Genomic DNA, 22,145 nt, shown 5'->3' on the forward strand with positions numbered 1-22,145 from the left:
TCAGGTGTCTTCATTAGACTGGTAAATTGTCACAATTTGTCACAGCCCACCTGTGGTCAGTGGGAATACCTCATCCTTCAACAGTCTATGCTCACCTATAATGCCTCTGAAGGTATCTGTGTTGACACTTGTTGAGAATCTTTTCTTTGCAAAGTACCTACATATCCCAATCAGTTGCTAAACATCTGGCATTTTTTCCCCCTCATATCTATTTATCAGTTGGTGAAACCACATTATCTGAGGAAACCTCAACCTAATTGCAGACAGAAGTATTGATGAGCTGCATTTTACCATCTGCTCCTATTGTTATAATTTTTTTACTGATTTAATTTTCAGTCACACAGCTGGTTCTATGTCAAATATTTAGTGTCATGTGCCAGCACTCCTTTGCAATGCAGCTGTTTTCCTTCTGTCTCATTCAGAATAGAAGCAAACTTGAAAATCTTAATATACCTGGAGGCTATGTCATTTGAAGATACGGGAGACATTTATTTCTTCATCCCAGGAAGACATTTTGTGAAGAGGGTGAGGTGCTGAGTTCATCAAGAACTTCCATGTAAGGTTTTAATTAGGCCTGTGTGGTATAGTGGCTACTTGTTTTTATGTAGGTTGGGCTTTGCTCACCCATTCCTGCTAACATGCAGCATCTACAGAGAGGTATTAATTCAAGTCTTATGAATTGTGGCCTGTTTAAAAAGAGAGATGATCACCCTCATGGCAGGAAAAAGCCAACATTCCGTTGGAAAGAAATGAGCCTAAAAAACCTCTCGTGTTTCATAGCCCTCAGAAAAGTTAAAACTTCACCACCAGGGTCCTACTCAAGAGCTGCCGAGGCGCCTGAGCAGCCAATGTGGAAAAACACAGTGGGCTTTTTTTTAATTTTTGTTTTAAGAGAGGCTCTCTCAAACCCGCATGCCTCACACCTCTTCCTCCTCCTGTAGCCAAGGCACAACACAGTCCCCGCTGATTTACCACAGGCACCCCACAGCTCAACCCCACCGCTCCCCAAGGGGAATCACAACAGCCATCGCTGCCGCCACGCTCATTTTACACACACCACACCGCACACCTGCGCTCCCCGTCACGACCTCTGCGTTAACCCCAACACCGCAAAACTCCCACAACATCCCCGTGAGGCGACGCGTCAGCCCAGCGCCAAGATGGCGGCGGGGGCCGTCACGTGCCGGGCGGGGGGCGCCCTTCGCGCCTGCGCGGCACCTCCCCCCTGAGGGAGGCGAGAAGATGGCTGAAGCGGAGTGAGCGGCCGGTCCGAGGCGAGTCTGCCGGCGGGAAGCGCGGAGGAGGGGGAGCGGCAGAGGCAGCGGCAGGCCCCGGCCAGGCCGCGGTTGGGCGGGGCGGGTAGGCGGGGACCCGCGCCCTGAACAAGAGCCCCGGCGGCGGGAGGGAGGGCGGCGTGGCTGGCCGGCCGGCCGCGGGCGGGGAGCGGGTTCCTCATCTCCCGCCCACCTTTCCATCCTTCCCGGAGGCGGCTGTCTCCTGAGGGACCGCTGAGGGGGGTGCTGCCGGGGGTGGGTCATGCGGGAGCCGGGTCAGCCCGGCGGGTCAGGCCTGCGGCGGGGAGAGGCCACGGAGGGGCCCGGGCGCTGCCTGAGGAGCAGCCCCGGGGATCGCTCAGTGCGGGCCCGGGCGGCCCTGGGCTGGTTCGGCTCCGAACCGCTTCACCGGCAAGAGGCACCGGGGGATGGCTTCCCACAGAACGTAGTTCTGAATTTACTTCTTCACATTTTAAACAAAACTGCAAAGAACCCAAGGTTTGGGCAGGGTCGGCCTGTGCTGTAGGTAGAGCGAGGGGTTTCTTTGGGAGCCTTCAGTCAGGAGTGCCCGCAGGGATTGGACTTGGAGGAAATGGTCATTTATTTTCTGTGGTTGGTACCTTTAGAGTTGTAAGGGGAGGTCATGAACGGAAGGGAAAATAATAAACCATATCTGTTTAGAAAAAACAGCAAGCTGTTTTCAGATGCCAGCTATGATTGTAGATTGTTAGCAGTGTTTGTTATTACTTCAGCATTCACCCAAAGCCAAACTTTCCAAAACACAAGTGGGTATATAGGTATCCACTGTGAAGGTAGTTTAATGTTATTAGTATAAAATAGCCTGTAATATTTTTTTTTACTTACTTTAGATACTTGCTTTGACCAAAAAATACAAAGAGAGCAAAACTTCTAAATATTTTGCACAATGTGTTTGAAATTATGTGGTGTCTCATACTGTTACTGTTTGAATAAATGAATACTCAATATAGTTTGCTGTTGTGCTTTGTGTTACTATTTGCTTAAATGCCTAGTGGTTGTTTCCAGTCAGAGTTTAATACATTTTTAAAAGTTTCTTGAAGTTGCAGGCGACATCGTTGTAGATTTTTGTCACACGTTTAAAAAATGTTTTTCACTGTGTTAAGAGTTTTGCCTTTTTGATACTGTTGAGCACTCAATGAACAGTTTCAGATTATTTTCAGTTGTGTCTGGTATATGTATTTTTTTTAAATAACTATATAAGTGGTCCTTGTATATATAGCAGTGAAAGCAGTGCTATAATGGCAGTCTGATTTTAATCCTGTAATGTTTTTCATCCTTTCTGTCATAAAATACCTGCTAAACTGTAATAAATTCTTAAGTTTTCTTGCGAAAAGCCACCACTTTCTATATATTTCCTCTTCTCCCTACACACTGGAAAAGAGGAGAGAGGTTTCTAACAAGTGTCATCTGTTGCAGCACTGCTATGTTCTGCAGCCGAAAGAGGGCACACGATTTCTGTGCCTTGGTGCTGTGCTGTGTGTGTCTTGTGGGATCTCCTGCTGGCTCTGAACAAGGTGTTAGAGGACTGGAGAGACACCTCGGTGCCAGGCCATGCTGAGGTTTACTTGGTCTTTTTTCCCTTCTCCATCCATTGCAGGGGCAACTTGGGCAATGTTCAAAATTGTCTTGGAAAATTAGATGCTTTCAGCTAAAGGATTGACAGCTCCCATCAGGAGAATTTCTGATGGAAGAGCTAGAGGAGTGAGATGCACTGAGCATTTCACTAATAGGACATGTAAAGTATGGCTGAGAAAGAGGGAAATTAAGCATCCAGTGTTGTTTTCTTAGGCTAATTTAACTGGCTGCATAACCCTGCTAAAACTAGCTAGACAATTTGTAGGTGCAAGTATTGTGATGTGCTTTTAATGTCCTCTGGAGGAGCCAGGACTTTTTTTTCAAGGTACTTTTCATTAGCATTATCTTAAATAAACATAAAGTGGTTTTAGAAGTGATGCTAGTTTTATTGCACTTGAAATAGTTAATTATGTATATGAACTTGTATTCTAATTAAGAACATCCTGACAAATGGCATCAATAATGCACAGCAGATCTGAATTTTTAACAGCAAACCCCTATTTATTTTTCAGTTTTAATAGAAGGAATCTCCACTTTTGAAGCATGTTTTATTGCCATGGATTTTCTTTGGTGGCTAAACATAGGCAAACATACAATATGATGATAAGGTGCTTAGGTGACCATATATCTATTAAAATTTTGTTATTCCAAGTACACAGGAGCTACATCATGTGCAGTGTCTCTGCTTGCAGTGTGTGTTTTGAAAGGTGAAAGTAGCAGCCTGGCAGCAGTGCATTCTGCTTTCAGCTGAGTGAGTTGAAACTCTTTTAATTATGTTCCTTTTTGATGCAGCACCGGATGGGTGGTTTGTTAAGCACTTTGCAAAGCTGCTTTTTTCCCTGAACACTGCAGGTCTCTACACTATTGCTTTTCTGAGCTCTCTTTTATTGTAAGAAGGAAACACATCTCCCCAGTCATTTTTTTAAACAAGCCTTTAAAAGCAGTGAACAGCAACTGTGCTATTTCCTGTTAATCATGACAGTAATGCTGAAAAAGAAACTAAAGTGAGCACACCTCTTATATCTCTGCAATTCATTCTGATTTTTGAGGTCACATTTTGGGAGAGTGGTTGTACTCTGCAAAGGAGGGAAGTCTTTTAAAGCTTGGGAAGAATCACCAGACATGCTTAAATAGGGAGTATCTTCCTTGACTGCACCTTGACTGGTGCAGTATTTTGGGAGATGCTGCTGTAAAAAGTGAAAGCATTTGCTCCAACCCTTTTCAAAGAGAGCATGGTGCTTTTTGTTGAAGATACAGAATGGTCAGCCAGCAGTTTCTGTGCTGCAAAGAGGGATGGGGCAGTGCCCCTTTGTACCTTGCTGGCAGTCTTGTGTGTGCTCCTAAATTGGTCACCTATTGCTGCTCTTGATTAATCTTAGAAAATTATAACCACATCTCTTGAGAAATTTCATCAAATAATAGCAAATACAACCAACTTATCCATTTGAAAAAAAACTTTTTTTCTTTTAAAATGTGTGCACTGAGCCTTGTGTTTGAACTGGTTTTTATTTCACTTCTGGCAGGCTGGATGAACACTGCACAGCTATGGAGAATGAACCAAACACCACCACATGTTCTGCATCCACAACCACCATCACCACCACCTCCACTTCCAGGACACAGCTGCCACAGATATCAGTCTACAGTGGTGCTGACAGGCATGCTGTCCAGGTACTGGACTGGATGTTCCTTCCTGTCCTGCACACTGCTCTCCAAATACAGGCATTGCAGGATACTTTACACAGGATTAACTTTCCATTCTTAATTACTGTCATCTTGGTCAATCTCTGACTTGATGGTTTTCAGAAGGTACTGTTTACCAAAGGGTATCAGACCACTTAAGAATAGTACAGGGTGTAGGCCTGCCTCCCAAATAAGGGAGGGAGAAATGCTGTGCCTGAAAGTTTATTTTTTTTCAACATTCTCTAAGGGTATGGTTTATTACCATAAAACTTAACAGAATATCACAAAATAAAGCAATTTGTTTGACCATTATTGAGTACAGGGATCCAGAATAGTGTAACTGCTGCTTGGAATCCAGCCCCCTCTTGCTGGTCTTTAAATTACATCTTGAATTCTGTATGATCTGGTCTGTTGGGTGTGGTAAGTGAGTCTGTCATGCTATCTGCTCTTTCAAAAAGCAGAATATTACATAGAACTTGTTGACAAGAACCTAAGAGGCCTGGATGTTGTGTTGTGAGTGATGCTGTATTGTCACCTGATTGTCAGGCTTGCCTTGAAAATGTGAATATGTTGACTGTAGAGACTTGGTGACAAAAAAGCAAGTTCTGAGCAAGTTCAGTATTATATGGTGTGAAAATAATCTGTTTGGTGTTATTTCCTTGTAAAGGTAAACTTGAGCATCATGTCAACATGATGTGTACTTTGTAATTGTAATTAATTACCTACTGATTCATCACAGGTTATTCAGCAGGCCTTGCATCGTCCTCCTAGCTCAGCTGCTCAGTACCTCCAGCAGATGTATGCAGCCCAACAGCAGCATCTAATGCTGCAGACTGCTGCTTTGCAGCAGCAGCACTTAAGCAGTACCCAGTTTCAGAGTCTGGCAACTGTACCACAGGTGAGAGTGGAGATTGCTGAAAAAGAATGCTGTACTACTTCCTAGAGCAGGGCTACAGTTCTAGAGTGTTGTCAAACATAACAGCTTAAGTGCCTGAGCTTAATGTCTCCTGGATAATTCACTGTTATATTTTAAGTGGTTTGTTATTTTAAATTCTGTCTTCCTCCAAAGTATTTGGAGGATTTTGTCCAGTGTTCTAAATGCTCCAGTAGGCAACCCATTCCATGCTTTACTGCATACATTATAAAGCATCATGTAAATCATCAAACAGTAATAAAATAAATTTAAAAGTTAACTACTTCAATCATTATCCAATTTTTAAATCTAAAATTTAATGGGGAAGGCAGTGAATCACAGTGTATCTTAGTGAAATCAAATAAAAATAATAAACATCTGGTATCTTAGTATGTTTTTTCCACCCATTTGGCTGCATTATAAGTAAAGCCAAAATGAAATATAAACAGTGTGGAAATGCAGGAGGTGAATGACATTTCATTTCTGAAGCACAGCTTTTAACATTAGTGAACACTGGAGGAGACCCAGGAGGCAGTGAAAAGATTTCCTTGAACCTCATTTGACCTTGGATTGAGATTATACTTCTGCAGAGATAGGTGCTTGTTAATGAACTTACCCATGAAAATGCCAAAACAGAGTTGCAGACATCAGGAATATAGCTGTTTGTTTTTGGAACTGGGACAGACTCTGTGCTCCTGGCTTTTTCTGCTATACCTTTTCTCTTAGATCATGGTAATACATTGATTTGTCCTTTTTTCTTTTTTTTCTTTTTTTTTTTTTTTTTTGGTGATGGGTTTGTGTGTTGTGAATACAGTTACCAAGGCAGAGCAAAGAAAATCAGACTGGGGAAGACCAAGAAGTCTTGTTATGCAGTCTGATAATTCAGAGCTCTAAGTCACTGTCCCTGTATTCATCTGAAGGGCTGGAGTAGTGTACTGTTACAGACAATAGATTTGCATAAATTACCATTCTAGAGTATGAGAGTGTTCTTTAGAGCATTTATAATTTGTTTGGTTTTAGAAGAATCTAATAACAGAAAAATGATGTGGGTTTTAATAATAGTTTTAATTATGTCACATTTTAAGTTCCAAGTCCCACAGGTATCAAACTGAGCAGTTAGCTGTCAGTTTTTCATTGCCTGTTTGATAGACTTTCCTTCTAATAGTTTTGGTTTTAGTCTTGATTGGCAAGAATCTGCAACCCTACTTGAAACTGGGTAGGAATTTAAGGCATTTACCACCGTGCAGGTGGCATTCCCTTGTGTGGAGGGCACTTTGCTGAAATGTAATTCCACTGAGTAAAGAATTTTTAACTGTTAACTCAGAGAAAAGGTGATGGTAGAGAGGGATATTTCTGATTTGTTTATGCAATAATATGAACATCACTTAAACACTTCTTGATTTCAATATTTGACACATATTCTTGCTATTTAGGCAAGCCTGTCAGGTGGGAGGCAATGCACTTCCCCCACTGGGAGTGTCACTCAGCAGTCAAGCATGTCGCAGACCTCGGTAGGTAACTGAACAAAGCCCTCCATCCATTCTCAACCCCTCTTGGTTATTATGCAGCTACTTGGAAGGAAACAAAAAATATTTTAGTATTTAAATGTGTGTGGTTCAAAGCAGTATTGCAGAAGAGTAAATAGAAGCATGAGGACTCTATAGTAAGTGTTGGCTGTGTTTCCAGTGTCTGCCAGCCCTCCTAGTGCTGCCAGCAGCTATCATTACTGGCCACTCTTGGAGGCTTCCCCAGTCCCAGTCCACTCGTGGTGCTGTGAGGAGCAGCTGCACAAGCACTGGTGACTCTCCAGAGTGCTGCAGGAGTCAGTCCCTGAGCTTTCATCCCTTATATGATTTCTCACTGGCTTTTCTACATTAGTTTCTTTACTCAGGGCATGGTGTAGGTTAAAATCATAACTGTCAGTGATTAAAGAGCACCAAATCTAAACATCCAAGTTGATGCTCTCATAAATATAAATGAAACTGATTAAGTGTTTGTAGCATTAATTCTTTTATTGATTGTCATGTTTTATCATGCATCTTTTATGCATTTTCATTACTTTATCCATAATCTGGGCATGTGCTTAGGTATCAGCTATTAACAGCTCTGTCTTTGGTTTACGCTGTATTTCTTTAAGCAGCATCCTCAGACATGTAATTTGCACACTTTTTATGTCCAGTTCTACAGTGAGTAGGACTTTGTTAGTCCTGCAGACATCCTGCTTACTAATCATACCCTCAAGCTGTTCATTGACTTCAGTGCATAGCTTCAGTGATTTAGCTGTATATTTGTTTAAGCTCTCATAGCATTGCTTTGGCTTACAGTTGTTAGTAGTAAATTCATTCACTGAATTTAAGAGGAGAAGTCTTTAAAGATGCTGATGTTAAACTAACAGAACAATTGGGCTGGGATTTTTCACAGAAAAATTTTGAGTAAGTAATGAAAAAGAGCTGGGCACTTAACTCTGTTAAACTGCTTAGAGAAAGGGAAAAAAAAAAAGAAAAAACTCCAAACAAATCAAACCACAACAGCTTTGGTTTGAGAAGATGCTAAAGAGCAATTGTTCAGGAGCATTTAATATGAAACTCTATAAAGTTTTTGTTTCCACTCATTGTTGAATTTGTGTATGTAGAATGATGAATTGAAGTCCACGTGAGGCAGCACAAAGAAGTGTCCTGATCAGAGTGCATGACAGGCATAACAGAGGGTCTCAGTCCAGTCAGTTAACAGAAACATTTAAAGATTATTGAATATTAACATTCAGGTGTTTTGCTTAAAATATCACAAGCTCATGCTACATATTCTGTAAATTCCATGAGGTCTGTATTTCATAATTGTTGATTCTTATAATTTATTATTATTACTTACTGCTGAACAGTTGCTTGCAGTTTAAGCACCAGCATATACAATCATGCCAGAATCCAGTTTGGTGATGATTGGCACAATACTTTTTTGATAACTTGACAGTTCAGAGCTTTCAGCTGCCCCTGCCATTTTTGTCAAAGGCTCTCTGGCTTTAGACCCTCGCATGAATGAATTTCCATGACAGGAACAATTTTTTTGTTTTCTTAGATTAACCTCTCCACCTCTCCTACACCTGCACAGATAATAAGCCGTTCACAGACCTCCAACACCACCAGCAGCAGTATTACCCAACAGACTATGTTGCTGGGGAGCACCTCTCCAACCCTGAGTGCAAGCCAGGCTCAAATGTATCTACGAGCTCAAATGGTAAGTTTTAATTCATTCTTAAGCTTGGCTTTGGTCTGTTTCCACCACCACCACAACCATAAAAACCCCCACAACTTAAATGTTTCTGGTTTTTATTGTTTCTATAAATGGTTTTCTTTAGTTTCAGATAGCATTGAGAATTTAGTCACTAATTTGTGAATATGTATCTTCTAAAACACTGCAGGCATCAGAAGCAAAAGGATTGCTCTGGCTTAGTTCTCTGGTGAAGTTTGCTCAAGTGTTTTTAGCCTGATTGTTCTGTAATTATTAAATTGATCAAACAAGGGGAAAATAGAAAAAAGAGCATGGGTCTTTCCAGTGTGCCCTTCTTCCTGTCCAGAATTTTCCTCAATATGTAGAGCAAATATTTTACATTATCTATTCTGTATTATTACCATTTTGTTTATTTAAACTTGCTCTTTGAGTAATTTCACCTAAAAGTAAAAAAGTAAACCTCAGATGCCATCTATTGCTACATGTAAGTTATGTATCACTTTAAATTTTGCATGTTTTGTTGCATTTTTCCATATATTTTCAAAGTTTCAGTATGTTACTGGATATTTTTTCTTGCTTATCAGCTTATTTTTACTCCTGCGACCACTGTGGCTGCTGTCCAGTCTGACATTCCTGTTGTCTCATCATCTTCCTCATCTTCCTGTCAGTCTGCAGCTACTCAGGTGAGTTTGTGTAAATTTATTAAAGCTGTTTCCAGTGGACTGAGCTAAAACTGAAAAGGAAACACTGTGCTTAAGTTTACTTGTTTATAAAAACTACTACTGAGCACTGGTTATGTACAACTTCAGTGACTTCTGTTTTCCATCATCACACATTTAGGAGCAACTATGTTATATATAAAATTAGGATCCTGGATATGACACTTTAGCTCTTCATAAGTAGCTTTTATTATCTTTATCTTTTATTATCTTTAATAACTTCGTTAATAACTTTGTTTTAATAACCAGCTGAACTTGTGTCACTCACTGCTTAAGATGCTTTGTGTTGCTCACTTTGAAGGCACAATGAAAGATAAAGGCAAGTTAGAAATTAATGTCATGAACAATTTCCAGTTCTTTTAAAAGTTTGATAAAAAAAGACTCCTGTATTTTCTTTATCATTGAAATAATTCAAGATTGCTGTTTTTCTCTAAATTTTGTTGCTTGAAAGGTGCTCTGACAGAGAGATACTTAACTTCTCACGTATTTTGATCACAGGGGATGAGAAGCATTACATACCATTCAGTTTTTACCATTTTTCCTGGATGTTTGTCACCTAAGTTTATAGCTTTGGGTTTTTTTTTTTCACATTTCGCTCATTTTCCAGGTTCAGAACTTGACACTGCGCAGCCAGAAGTTGGGTGTGTTGTCAAGTTCCCAGAATGGCCCACCAAAGAGCAGCAGTCAAACTCAGTCCTTGTCTCTGTGCCCTAACAAACCTGCACCCAGCTCCAAGGGCAGCCAGGCAGATCCCTCAGAAAGCAATAAAAAAGGCGAGAGCCCAACTCCTGAGTGCCGGAGCACTCCTGTCACACGGACATCAAGCATCCATCACTTAATAACACCAGGTAGGATGGAAAGAGAGCTATAGGAAGGGTATTTTAATTTAAAAGTTGCTTTGTATGCTATAATTCTATCAGAATCTTATGGTCTCTGACCATGTTCTTTGTAGATATTCCACATGAAGATGTACTGGTTTGTCGATAATGGATTTAGGTTTAGTAGGATTTAGTAGGAAGGTGCTGCAGTGTTCTTAAATCACAAAACACTATGTAGAAATTGCAACACACAGCTGGATCACAGTACAAATTATTCTCATTACTGGTTTGTCTGTATGCTCTTTGTCAGGACATGCCATCCCCAGGCTCTGTGAAGCAATATGTGGGCTGAAACCCCTCAAGCCGCTTCCTCTTACCAAAAGTTCCCCCTCCACATATTATTCGTGGCATCAGAATGTTCTTAGATCAAATCCTTTTATAAATCCATAGGTAATAGTGCCTCAGAATCATAATATTTTGCATTAAGAGATAAAATAAGTATGCAGTTGGTTAGATTGGCATTTACGTTGCATACAATGTATTTGCATTTTAGCTTCCTTGTTTTGAAAGAGTTCCAGGGTAGTAACTCCTGTAAAGGAAAAAAACCCATCCTCGCTAACAGAATAAATGGAAAAACAACATAAATGGGTTGTTTCCCAAGTGAAAAGACAAAGCAAGGGGTTTGCATGTGGAGGAAAATACTTGTGTGTGTGCTGTAAGGAATTTCTAGCTGGTCACTGCTTCACTTAGGGGTGATGTGGTATCCCTGGAAGCTGCACTGTTTCTAGAGTCATGGAGCTCAAGTTCAGGCAGATACTTTGAAAGGTATTAATTCATACTGAACTCTTGTAATCTTGTTCAGCCTCTTAAAATCGTATCACCTAGACTTAACTTAGTGATTATCAGCAGATCTCATTGATTGTGACATGCTTCTCTCTTCCATTACACTCTGTTTCAAAGCAATGATAAATCCATTTGAAGTCATATGAAATTCTTAAATAAGTGAAGGCTGGATCAGTAGTGATCTTAGGACTAGCACTAAAAAGATAAGTTTAGATGCTTTTGTATAGAATGTACATACGTGTGTGTTTATATATATATATGTAAAAAGCATGGCTATGTTCCTTTATTAATTTCTATGTTTTGCTTTGTGAATTTATATATTCACCTACAGATTTTGTTGTGTACTATATGTTCCCAAAAAAGGTATTTCTTTTGCACAGATCTAAAGGGTTAAAAAAGGTGTACTGGTCTTACTTTGCAGTAAAAACTTTATTTCTTTTAATATTTGTGTAATGTTCTCTGCACTTAAATAAATACTAATTTTCACTTTTTTTCTCCCTTGCACAGCTTCATATTCTCCCTTGCAACCTCATTCTCTAGTAAAACATCAGCAGATCCCACTCCATTCACCACCTCCAAAGATTTCCCATCATCAGCTGATACTGCAGCAGCAGCAGCAAGTCCAGCCAATTGCACTGCAAGCTCCTCCAGGCCAGGAACCCCCTCCCTCACAGCATTGTCTGCCACTTCCAAGCCATGGTCTTCCCCCTGCTCCCAGCAGTGTCCAATCTCATTGCTCACCTCTCCACATCCATCCTCCTCCTCTAACTATGTCTCCTACTCCATCCCAGTCAGCTCAGCAGTCAGTAGTGGTATCCCCTCCACCTTCTCACTCCCCTAGTCAATCACCCACAATCATTATCCACCCTCAAGCACTTATTCAGTCCCAGGCAAGCTCCCTGGTGCCAACAGCTCTTCAGGCAGAGCAGAGTACTCCTCAGCAACCTCCTACCAGCTCAGTTAGACCAATTGCCCAGCCACTCAACCTTCCCTCCCACCTTCCACTTCCATCTTCCCCTGCTGTACACATAGGCTCAGTAGATCAGCCCAGCTTAGTTTCCCCAAGCCAACAGATTGTGTCCTCAACACCCCACCAGCAATATTCAGCCTTGCAGTCCACACCTATCCCTCTTGCAGCTCCTCCTCAGCTGTCAACATCTTCAGCCCAGATTCAACAGCTGCCCCTGCAGTCTGTGCAGTCTTTACAAGTGCAGCCTGAAATTCTGTCCCAGGGCCAGGTTTTGGTTCAAAACACTTTGGTTTCTGAGGAAGAACTTCCTGCTGCAGAAGCTTTGGTCCAGCTGCCATTTCAAACTCTTCCACCACCACAGACTGTAGCAGTAAATCTTCAAGTGCAGCCATCAGTACCCATCGAAACTCCAGTGGTAAGTAGTGATACTGCTCCTCTAAAGAGCTGTAAATCTGACCCACTGTCAGCAGTTCATGTAGATTTGCTTTAAGAGTTTTGAGGAAAATAGCTCATAAGCTCTTGTAACTACTGATGCTTGATAGTCTTGGTGGACTCTACTGAAATATAAAGTTTTATTACAGTGCTTTTTAAGACAGAGAACTCTTGGCAGATTTGTCATTATGGTACAGAGCTTGCATTTTGTGGATGTGTTTAAATAACTCCAAATGTGTGTGCAAATAAAAATACAGAAAACTGTAAAGATAAGACATTCAGAAAGCCAATTTCTCTGGTCTGTTTGATAGAACCGTGCCTCTCATGTTTTTCTATTTGCAACAAAAAACTTTAATTTTGCTCTCAGACCTTGTGCTGTCCCCAAAATTCATTTGGTTTATGCAGTTTTGGTTTATTTTATTAGGAGATTAGCATATTTTAACAGTCTAACTGGTAATTTATTTTAAAAACTGTATTTATGCAACTCTTTTAAGGTATTAAGATAGAATGGAAATCTCTCTAAAGCAATAGTTTGTTGGATGCAGATTTACCAAGTGGAGAATGTATGTGAGGAAGAGATGCCTGAGGAATCAGAATGTGTCCATATGGCTCGAACACCCACACCACCCACTTTGTCTCCACCAGCCATAACCTTGGGCAATGGAGAGGCACTTGATTCAGAAGATCCTTTGTCAGGTAAGAAAAAATGTCAAACTAAGGTAGCTCTCAGCTTAGAAGCTTCTACTAGGTATTAATGGTTCAAAACAAAAATCTAATATTTTGATTTATATATATATATACACATAATCTAATGGTATTTTTATGTAGAAGAAACTATATGAACTATATTAGAAATTAATGTGATAAAACAAATCAATCAGTCCCAAAGGTATGGTTTATGTATGTATTTAGAAAATATATAGCATGGAAAATGCCTATTTGAACTCTTTAGCATAATTTTATACTAAAATCTTTAAAAGGAGTGTCAATCCCCAGTTAATCTTTAAGTGATAGCTCTGTGATACGGGCAGAATATATGGCTGGTCTGGTGTGAAGATTGATTTTGCAGAATCAGGGTCAGGAATCAGGATTTGCTGTTGAAACAGTTGACTACACTGTGTTTCTTTTTCACACCATTTTTTATATGCCACTGTAAGGAGCTGTTCTAATGCAAAAGCTCAAAAGTTTTTCCTCTTCAGTGAATTTGAAGATATCCATATCTTGTCCTGCAAACTGATATAATTTCTTCTGAAATGCTAAATGTACAAATACATCCTCTCTCTAAACATAATATAGTCTGTGTGTCTCTACTCACACTGTACCTATAGCTGGGTGCTTAGTGTCTTGATGCTGTATATACTTGTGACACTGCAGGTTACTGGGGCTCAAAATATCCCTGAAGAGAAATTCTCTCTTTAGAAATACCTCAGCTGTCTTGAGAATCCAGTGCTTGAAAAATCTTGTTTCTTCCTTTAACTTATGGGTTTGTGATTTGTGTAAGTAATTAATGGCCAACTATGCTTGTAGGGACTGAGTTAAGAAAAATGTTTATCTGAGAACTGTTTGTGAAATGGTCTGTCAAGGAAAAACATCTTGTTTTGAAGGTAAGTCTAGAAATTATAGGGAAGAGCCTTTGTTACAGGATGATGGGTGCAGAGCTAGGTGTGTTCATCACCTCTTATTTCTGGAATTCTGAGCCAACTTTGGACATAAGTGCTAAAAATATACTTTGTTATATATATTTTTTTTTTCAGAACATGGTGGGCTGCCTTCAGTGACATCATCAGTCAGTGCCTCAGTAATTAAATCTCCATCTGATCCTTCACATGCCTCTATTCCACCACCACCTCTTTTGCTCCCAGCAGCAACAACAAGGAGCAACAGCACATCAATGCCCAATAGCATTCCTAGCCTAGAAAATAAACCTCCACAGGCTATTGTTAAACCACAGATCCTCACCCATGTTATTGAAGGCTTTGTGATTCAGGAGGGGTTGGAGCCATTTCCTGTAAGTCTAAAAGTTGCTGTGAATTTTGTTGTTGCTAATTTTTTAAACAAAACTCTTTTTTAAGGATGATGTTATTTACAGCCAGTAGCTATTTAGATCTGGAGTCAGTTTTCAGATGTTGGTTTTGACCTTTTTTCCCCTAGCCTGCTTCTTACAACAGCTCAGTATAGCTGTATGTTGTTTGTATTGTCTTACCTATATAATAGGAACTGGTGCTACTCTTTGGCTTGTCTGTATCACTGGATGACAAGGCACTAAGTGAAAACAGAGACAGGCTGTATCCAGAGATACATTCTGGGCTGCCTATTGCAATAACTTTGTTTTACATTTTGTCTCTCTCCAAGGAACCTCAGTTTAAGTGATGTAATTTAAACCTCTGAGATGAGTCTGTGTTAAAATTCTGACACTGTTAAAATGTTGTTATTTAATGTCCTAGCAAGCTTCTTAGTGAGCTTGGTGTGATTAGTATTGTGTCTGGTAAGAATTAATGTTGAAAATTTTAAACCCACAAATGGACAATTTAAAACCTATGAGCCTCCCTTATTTAATTTAATGTGTCTCATTTTCCCTTCATTTCTCTAGATAATGCACTTCCTCCTTTGTTAAATGTAATTGCAGACTGCAGAGCAGCAGTGAGTCTTTGTATTTGTTTGAGAAATAGTACATAGAGCCTTAGCACTATATAATAATGATTCACTGATACTGAACAGAAACTGTGATTCTAGTCTAGCTACAACTGCTAAGTCAAATATTATTTTGCTATTAATTGCTCAGTTAATCACTGTTGCTTTTATTGCAATAGGTAAGTCGTTCATCTTTGCTGGTAGAGCAGCCTGCAGAAAAAAGGTTGCTAGTGGAGGGTCAAATCATGAGTGTTGTGTGTGTTGAATCAGACTTGCAGAATACAAAACCTGCAGACAACTCGTCGGACACAGAGATAGAAGATATGATTGCAGAAGGTTTGTAGTTTTTGTTTAAATATCCATTTTTTCCATTCAGTTCTGTATGCATCACAGAATCCCATCCCAGCTCTACTTCTGGTATCTTTCTCCAATCTTTACACTCCAGTCTTCATCTACCAGAAACTATTTTCAAATTGTTTTTGCACATCATGACACCAATTGCTGTAGGCAGAGAAATGTCAAGAAACTGTGCACTTGTCCTGCTCAGAATGCAGTCATCTCTGGCACAGCTCAAGTGCCAAAAATGTCAGTCAAGTTTCCCGTGCAGTATCTGACATAATCATTATCATGGATTTTTTAGAACTATTTTATCACACATTTTATCAATTATTTTATCACACCACTGTTCCTGTTCAAAGCTGAGTGTAGGTAGTCTCTCGTGGGTGTTATGAAATGGAAGTTAAACCATGGCCTATCACAGAAATTTTTGTATAAATTCACCCAAGATTTGGAAGTCCCTAGTTTTTCAGCCACCTCTGAATATTCTCTTCCACTTCTTGAGTGGTTGCACAGGAGCTGGTTTTGGTGATCTGTTAGAACTTGGCTTCATTCTCTTAAAATATTTCTTTTTCTGCCTTCATATAAAAACTGTACTGAGCAGGGTAAGAAGAGACAAACACAGTGTCTGGTACTGCCACAGGCCTGTGTTGGGTAAGCCACTGGAAAAAGTCAGGACATTGCAAGTGTCACCATAGCTGTACTTCAACTGCTTCCCATTCCAGGCATTGTCATTTGGCACTTAATTAATAATTAACAGCCAATCCCCCTGATCTTTTCATGCAGGAGTTTTCAAGGTAGCAACACCAATGGTAGTTCTGCCTTGGTGAAAGATACTGAAGTGTTGTACCTCTGCTCAAACTGAAAGGTACATTTTTACATCTAACACTGACTTGCCATTGGAACTGGCTTAGCTAGGAAACACATCACTGAAAAGAAGTATTAATAGATTGCAGTCCTATTACCTGTTGATGTAATACCTGTGTGAAGAAGTCAGAAACTGTGAAAAGATCTTTTTCTGTAGAGAGTGAAATCTGTGACTTAGCTTTGCACTGTTTTCTGTTTATCAAAGTATTTAATTAAATGTGTTAGCTGTTTGAAATTCTTCTACCTGCCTGCTTGAGATGAGATATTGGAACATAATTTTGTTACTGAAACTGACTTCCTTATGTCCCTCTCCTTTTCTTTAGAGGGACTGGATGAAATGGAAAGTGATCTCCTGAAGTGTGAATTTTGTGGTAAAATGGGATATTCTAATAAATTTCTACGGTCTAAAAGATTCTGTTCCACATCTTGTGCCAAAAGGTACTCAGTCTAGTTACTGCTTATCATTACCTGGTTAATTGAATACCACCTAAATAGTATTTAATGTTGAAAAATAAATAAAGAACAAAACATGACAGGCTGGGCAAGGTGGGCTTTTGTACAGTTTTGGGGGGTGGGAAAACCCCACTGAATTTATCATAATTGAAATGCTTCTTAGGCAAAAACGTTGTTAAATGCTTTTAGTAACAGTTTAAAGATTCTATATTTGCATAGAGTAAAATATCAACATTCATGAACATTAATAGTTTAGTGTTTTCTAAAGCTTCCCCTTGAAAATAGTAAGTGATGCCAATGGCTTGTACATGGTTGGCAAAGGAAGACAGAAAGTTTCTCTTTCTCTTTGGGTTGCATATGCTGCTTCTACTTCATTTTTGCTGAATGTAAGATCTTCCACTTTTATAGCTAGAAAATGGATATTTAATCCCAGATGCTTTAGAAATGGGGAATATTTCCCATTTCTAATCACCACTTGGAGTTTGTTTGGCATCAGTATGCCTAGAGAGTATCTTGGTTTTTTGTGTCTGCTGCCTTTTGAGTGCCCCATGTGATAAATTTCCATTTTAGGTAGTGGTAATACATATTTTTTATTTGGTCCTTGTTGGGACACTACCAGTAAAACAGCCTTAAGAAAGGATTTTTGCCCCTTAAGTTTAGGATGGAATTTTTTGCCTCCATCCTTCCTTCACTGGGTGCCAGCTAGGTAAAGAAAATGCAGCAAAATACATACTGTGACTTAAGGTGTTCAGTGGACATTTCAGAGAAGCAGAATAAAATGCAGAAGTATTTCTATCATGGAAAAATTTTAAGAATGGGTAAGAATGGGGACTTCTCCTAGGGATGATCAAGAGGTATTTGGTCTTGCATCAAGACAAAGAATTAGAGTAAAAGGGCTTTCAGGTACCTTTCTCTTTATTTCTGTGACACCGGTTGTCGCTTTGCCTGAGGAGCGTTTCTGTAGACAATGATGTTATTGTTGTTCTTACTGTTACTTGATTGAATGCAATCCCACAACTATTAGTGGGTTCCTGAATGTATCTGTCTTTTTCAGGCACAGCCTTAGTTGCACTAAGAAATTTGGGCTGTTCTCATCAGACAAGAGCAGCCGCTGGAGTCGGAAATCCGAGAGCCAAAGTCTGGGGCGACGCGGGCGTCGGCCGAGCGGCCCTGAGGGGGCATCCCGAGATCATTTTCTTAGGCAGGTCTGTGGAATATTGGCTTAAAACTGTTATCATTCTTCTGGGAATTACAAATAAAATGTAATACTGTAGTGTATTTGTACTGCGTTTTCCAGCTTCCAATTACTTATCCATCTGCAGAAGAAGATGTGGCTTCTCATGAAGATGCTGTTCCAGCTGCCATGACCACCCGGCTGCGGAGGCAGAGTGAGAGAGAGAGAGAACGTGAGCTTAGGGAGCTAAGAATGAGGAAAATGCCAGAGAGCATTGACTTGTTACCAGTGGTGCAAGCTGACCCATCAGTCTGGAGTGTTGATGAAGTTTGGGCCTTCATACATTCTTTGCCTGGTATGTACCGTGCAATAACTTGTTCCTTTTTTGTTTTTTAACAGTGAACTTTCTTTCATTTTAGCATCTGTGTGATGAGGAGGTGGTGTGATAACAGCACTAGTGTATTGGTTAGTTGGTGAGAGAAACTGGAATGTGTTTTGTTTCCTCTTGCTTGTTCCTGCAGCACAAATACCATATTGATAGAACTACTGCTCCTTGTGCTCTTGTGTCCCAGCTGATGGAGATTAGAGCTGTTTCTCCCTTCAGTCTGACTGCTGAGAGGACATCAGACAGACTTCCTCCCTTTCATATTTCTTCTCCTCCCTCATTACTTGATGTTTATTCAACTGCAAGATTTGAAAGACCTGTTATTTGTGGGAATAAACAAGTTTTTTCTGTAAAGCTGAATTTTATTTTGTGTAGCTCTGCTCAGTAGCTGAAATGCAGAGAACTTCTGCATGCAGACTCTGCATATTCTGTTGTTAGACACAGGAAATTCTAGTCTCTCAGTCTCTTCTCACAGAAAACAAATCTCAGTTTTCCTTCTTGAGAAACTTGATTGTCACAGTTACCTTTACATCATCTTCTAGTTATTTGACATTTAGTTATAATTTCCTAATTGTCATAAGTTGTGAAGTTTTGCTCCCCTCTCTTTCCCAAGGATGCCATTCTCTCTGATAAGATACTGTAATCCTTCCAGGTGACAAGGTAGGTCTCCATAACAGCAGTCAGACAAGAATTTTTGTTGCTTACCCATGTCCCATGTTAAAACATTGAAACCAAGGTTATGTTTGTTCTTAGTATTCTATTTTTTCTGCAAAGCTAAACCATTTTGCTGTGTATCCTGTTAGCCTGATAACCTACTCAAAGAAAATACTCTGCAAGAACAATTATTTATCTGTTTTGTTCTTAGGTGCAAAATCTTGATCTCACATCCTTTGTAAATGCCATGGTCTGCCAGTCACCATGTTCAGGTCTCAAGTCATACACAGTGATACCTTTCACAGAAATACTTAGTAGTTGACTTAGGTTGTCAACATGTGAAAAAGAACTTTGGTGATGATGGCAGAGCTGTTAAATCCTCCTGAGAACAGTCAGATTTTTTAAGGTTTTTCGTCATGTTTCTGGCAGAATTGTTGGCATTTAGTAGCTGAAATTGGCAGCACTGTTCTAGGAACTCTCTAACTCTGGGCTCCTTAAGAATAATCTTTGCTGATTGTGGTATAGTTTGTAGCTGGGCTGCAGTAGTGCATCTCTGCACTAGAAATCTTAAATGTTATGAGATACATGCAAGCACTAAAGTGTTTCAATGAATTTAGTGGCTATGTAAATACTGTTTGTGACAAACTGGTTTTTTTGTTGTTTCTTGAAGAAAGGACCTGCCTGAATTACACTCATACTTAATATCTCTTTCTCTGGTATTTTGCTACTATCTTCTCATTTAGAGATCACTGCAATTTTCCTCTTAATGAAATGAGAACTGTCTTTAGAGCTTGAAATTTCCAATGACTGATTCTCTAGTAGTTACAGTTAATTAGAGGCTGTAGTAAAAATTACTTTCAGATTGTCTTGGAAGTTTCCATCATAATCCTGAACTTCTGCATATACCTTAGGTCCAACAAGCTAAAGGGGTGAGCCTTGGAAATGGTGTAGCTGAACAGCTTTAGTGTGGGCAGAGTTACTGCATCTAGAAATGAACATTTTTGACTCAGTTACTCTTTTTTCTGTTGCCTTGTAGGTTGTCAAGATATTGCAGATGAATTTAGAGCACAAGAAATCGATGGACAAGCTCTCCTCTTGTTGAAGGAGGATCACCTTATGAGTGCAATGAATATTAAGCTTGGACCTGCACTGAAAATCTGTGCACGTATCAATTCATTGAAAGAATCCTAGGGGGTGAACATGAAGGTTTAAACAAGAGTTTCTCAGTGACAGAACCAAGAGTAATATGCCAACACCTTCACTGTGGCGTGGCTTACCGTGCTGTTTTGTTAATTACATGGGGGATTTCCCACATACAGACTTAAAAATAGTTCTTTGATTATACCAGGTAGTTCTCTGTAGTTTCCAAAAGCTAATATGTTCATGGCAAAGCCTGAGTAATACTTGGAGTTGAAGTGGGAGTTCATGGAAAAACATGAAGTAAAATATGGATTGGTGAAATATTCCTCAACAATCTACTTCATAAGTTTTAACACCCCAGCTCCCACCCCCCCACCCCCCCAAATCTAAACACCATTTAAGTTGTATTGCTGTATTCTGAAAGGTTTTTCCCACATACAGCAGTTTTTTTGGACTGAAATAACAGAATTGTCCACAGACTCTGTGGAAGCACTAATATCAGTAAAATGCTATGCATTTAGTTGTGCTCTCCAAGTTTCTTTTAGTCTTGAGCAAACCATTTGTAAGGGGTAGGTTTGCAGCCAGTTTTCCTTGTGTAGGCTTAGCCTCATCTCTGCCATTGCAGTGTTTTCTTGAAGTCTGGAAATACTGTAAACCATGTAAATGTCTCATGAAAATCCTCATCATCAGGCTACTGAAATGCAATGGCATGATGCTCTTGCCAGAGGTAACTGAAGCACATGTTACTTTACTCTTTGTATGCTGCTATGCACTAAGAGGGCATTAAGTTGTTAGGTTTGTAGTTTTGCATGCTGCTAGGTAAACTAGACCAGCAGTTCTCAAATGGGACTTCAGAATGGATCCTGAGAAGGTGTGAGAACTCTCAGGGTTCAGGTTCCTAAATGCCTGGGCACAAGGGGATGAAAATTTTAGCCAGAACTAGCTCATGTGGAGATGAGTATCCTTGAAAGACTGGAGGTAGAGAAGGGATGGCATAGCTCTGATGCTCTTGTTCTAGATACCTCTTCTAACTTGTTTTTCCCTGTAGTGCATTCCCACTGCCTCACTGAAAGCTCCCAAGCACCTTTTACTTGTCTTCTGGCAAGTGTGAGCTGGGATTGAAGCAGTCTGAGGAAGGAACATGGTGAGTTGCTGGATGAGGTCCTCTCAGAGCTCATTGTTGGAGCAGCTGCAGCAAGTAGCCTGGAGCTGCAGGTGGGCAGGAGGAATCTCACTGCTAGGCACCTGTGGGAGAAATCTCCAGGGGTCCTTCTTTGTCCTTCTGGCAAGAGATTTTAAGTCAAAATCTCTTGCTGCAGACCCAGACAGTGGGATTTTAGTGTCTCCCTCCATCCTCTCTCTCTTGCTCTCTGCAGAACAAATCCCTGTTTCACCAGTTACTGACACACTCAGAAGCTGTTTGGGCTCTGAGGCACCAGTGCCATCTCAGCCTTTGCTTCTCATCTCCTGTGCACTGCCATTTGTGGATCTATTTTGTACCTTCTGTTCCCTCCCTTTTGTAGCTCCATTTCCTTTTTGTACAGACCTAGGTCCTAAGCTCCTGTATAGGGAAAGAAGGGCATGTGTGCTGATAGAGTCATTGTGTATATTTGAATTAAATATGTGTATGTGTCTGCAACTAATGTATTTTGTGTTTTATACAAATTAAGGCATAGTATATCATACTGTAGGGAGATATTCAGGATGACCTTGAAGTATTTCTTAAAAGAAGAGGAACTGATCTAAAGTTTGAGAACTGCTGACCTAGATTAAAGGAGTCAATGCACATACACTGGCTGAAAGGAAGGTTTATGACAGGTAGATTAATAATGTATATTATTTAACTGACCTTAAAGAGTAAATTTGGATTACAGAAAAATCTGTGCTTCATTTTGCTTTAATTAGGTGATCTCTTTGCTCCTATTAAATGGCTTGCTACCTTTCTCACCAGAGATCAACATTACAATAATTGTTTTTATCAAGCTTATTAATAGCAAATGTTATTGGTATTTTA

General features: G+C 40.0%; 1 protein-coding gene across 1 annotated transcript; it reads left to right on the forward strand.

Annotated features, from left to right (window-relative positions):
- Positions 1–1,203: 1,203 nt before the first annotated feature.
- On the forward strand, positions 1,204–21,918 carry PHC3 (polyhomeotic homolog 3). The gene is made up of 15 exons (XM_030456457.1): positions 1,204–1,274; positions 4,412–4,559; positions 5,311–5,469; positions 6,918–6,995; positions 8,557–8,715; positions 9,294–9,392; positions 10,036–10,276; positions 11,597–12,474; positions 13,037–13,187; positions 14,246–14,499; positions 15,302–15,458; positions 16,649–16,763; positions 17,833–17,983; positions 18,076–18,307; positions 20,028–21,918. Exons 2-15 carry the CDS (start codon positions 4,434–4,436, stop codon positions 20,180–20,182), a joined length of 2,955 nt encoding a protein of 984 aa, XP_030312317.1. The 5' UTR covers positions 1,204–1,274; positions 4,412–4,433; the 3' UTR covers positions 20,183–21,918.
- Positions 21,919–22,145: the final 227 nt, after the last annotated feature.

The sequence above is a fragment of the Calypte anna genome, chromosome 9 (genome assembly GCF_003957555.1).
Source record: "Calypte anna isolate BGI_N300 chromosome 9, bCalAnn1_v1.p, whole genome shotgun sequence".
Taxonomy (NCBI): Eukaryota; Metazoa; Chordata; class Aves; order Apodiformes; family Trochilidae; genus Calypte; species Calypte anna.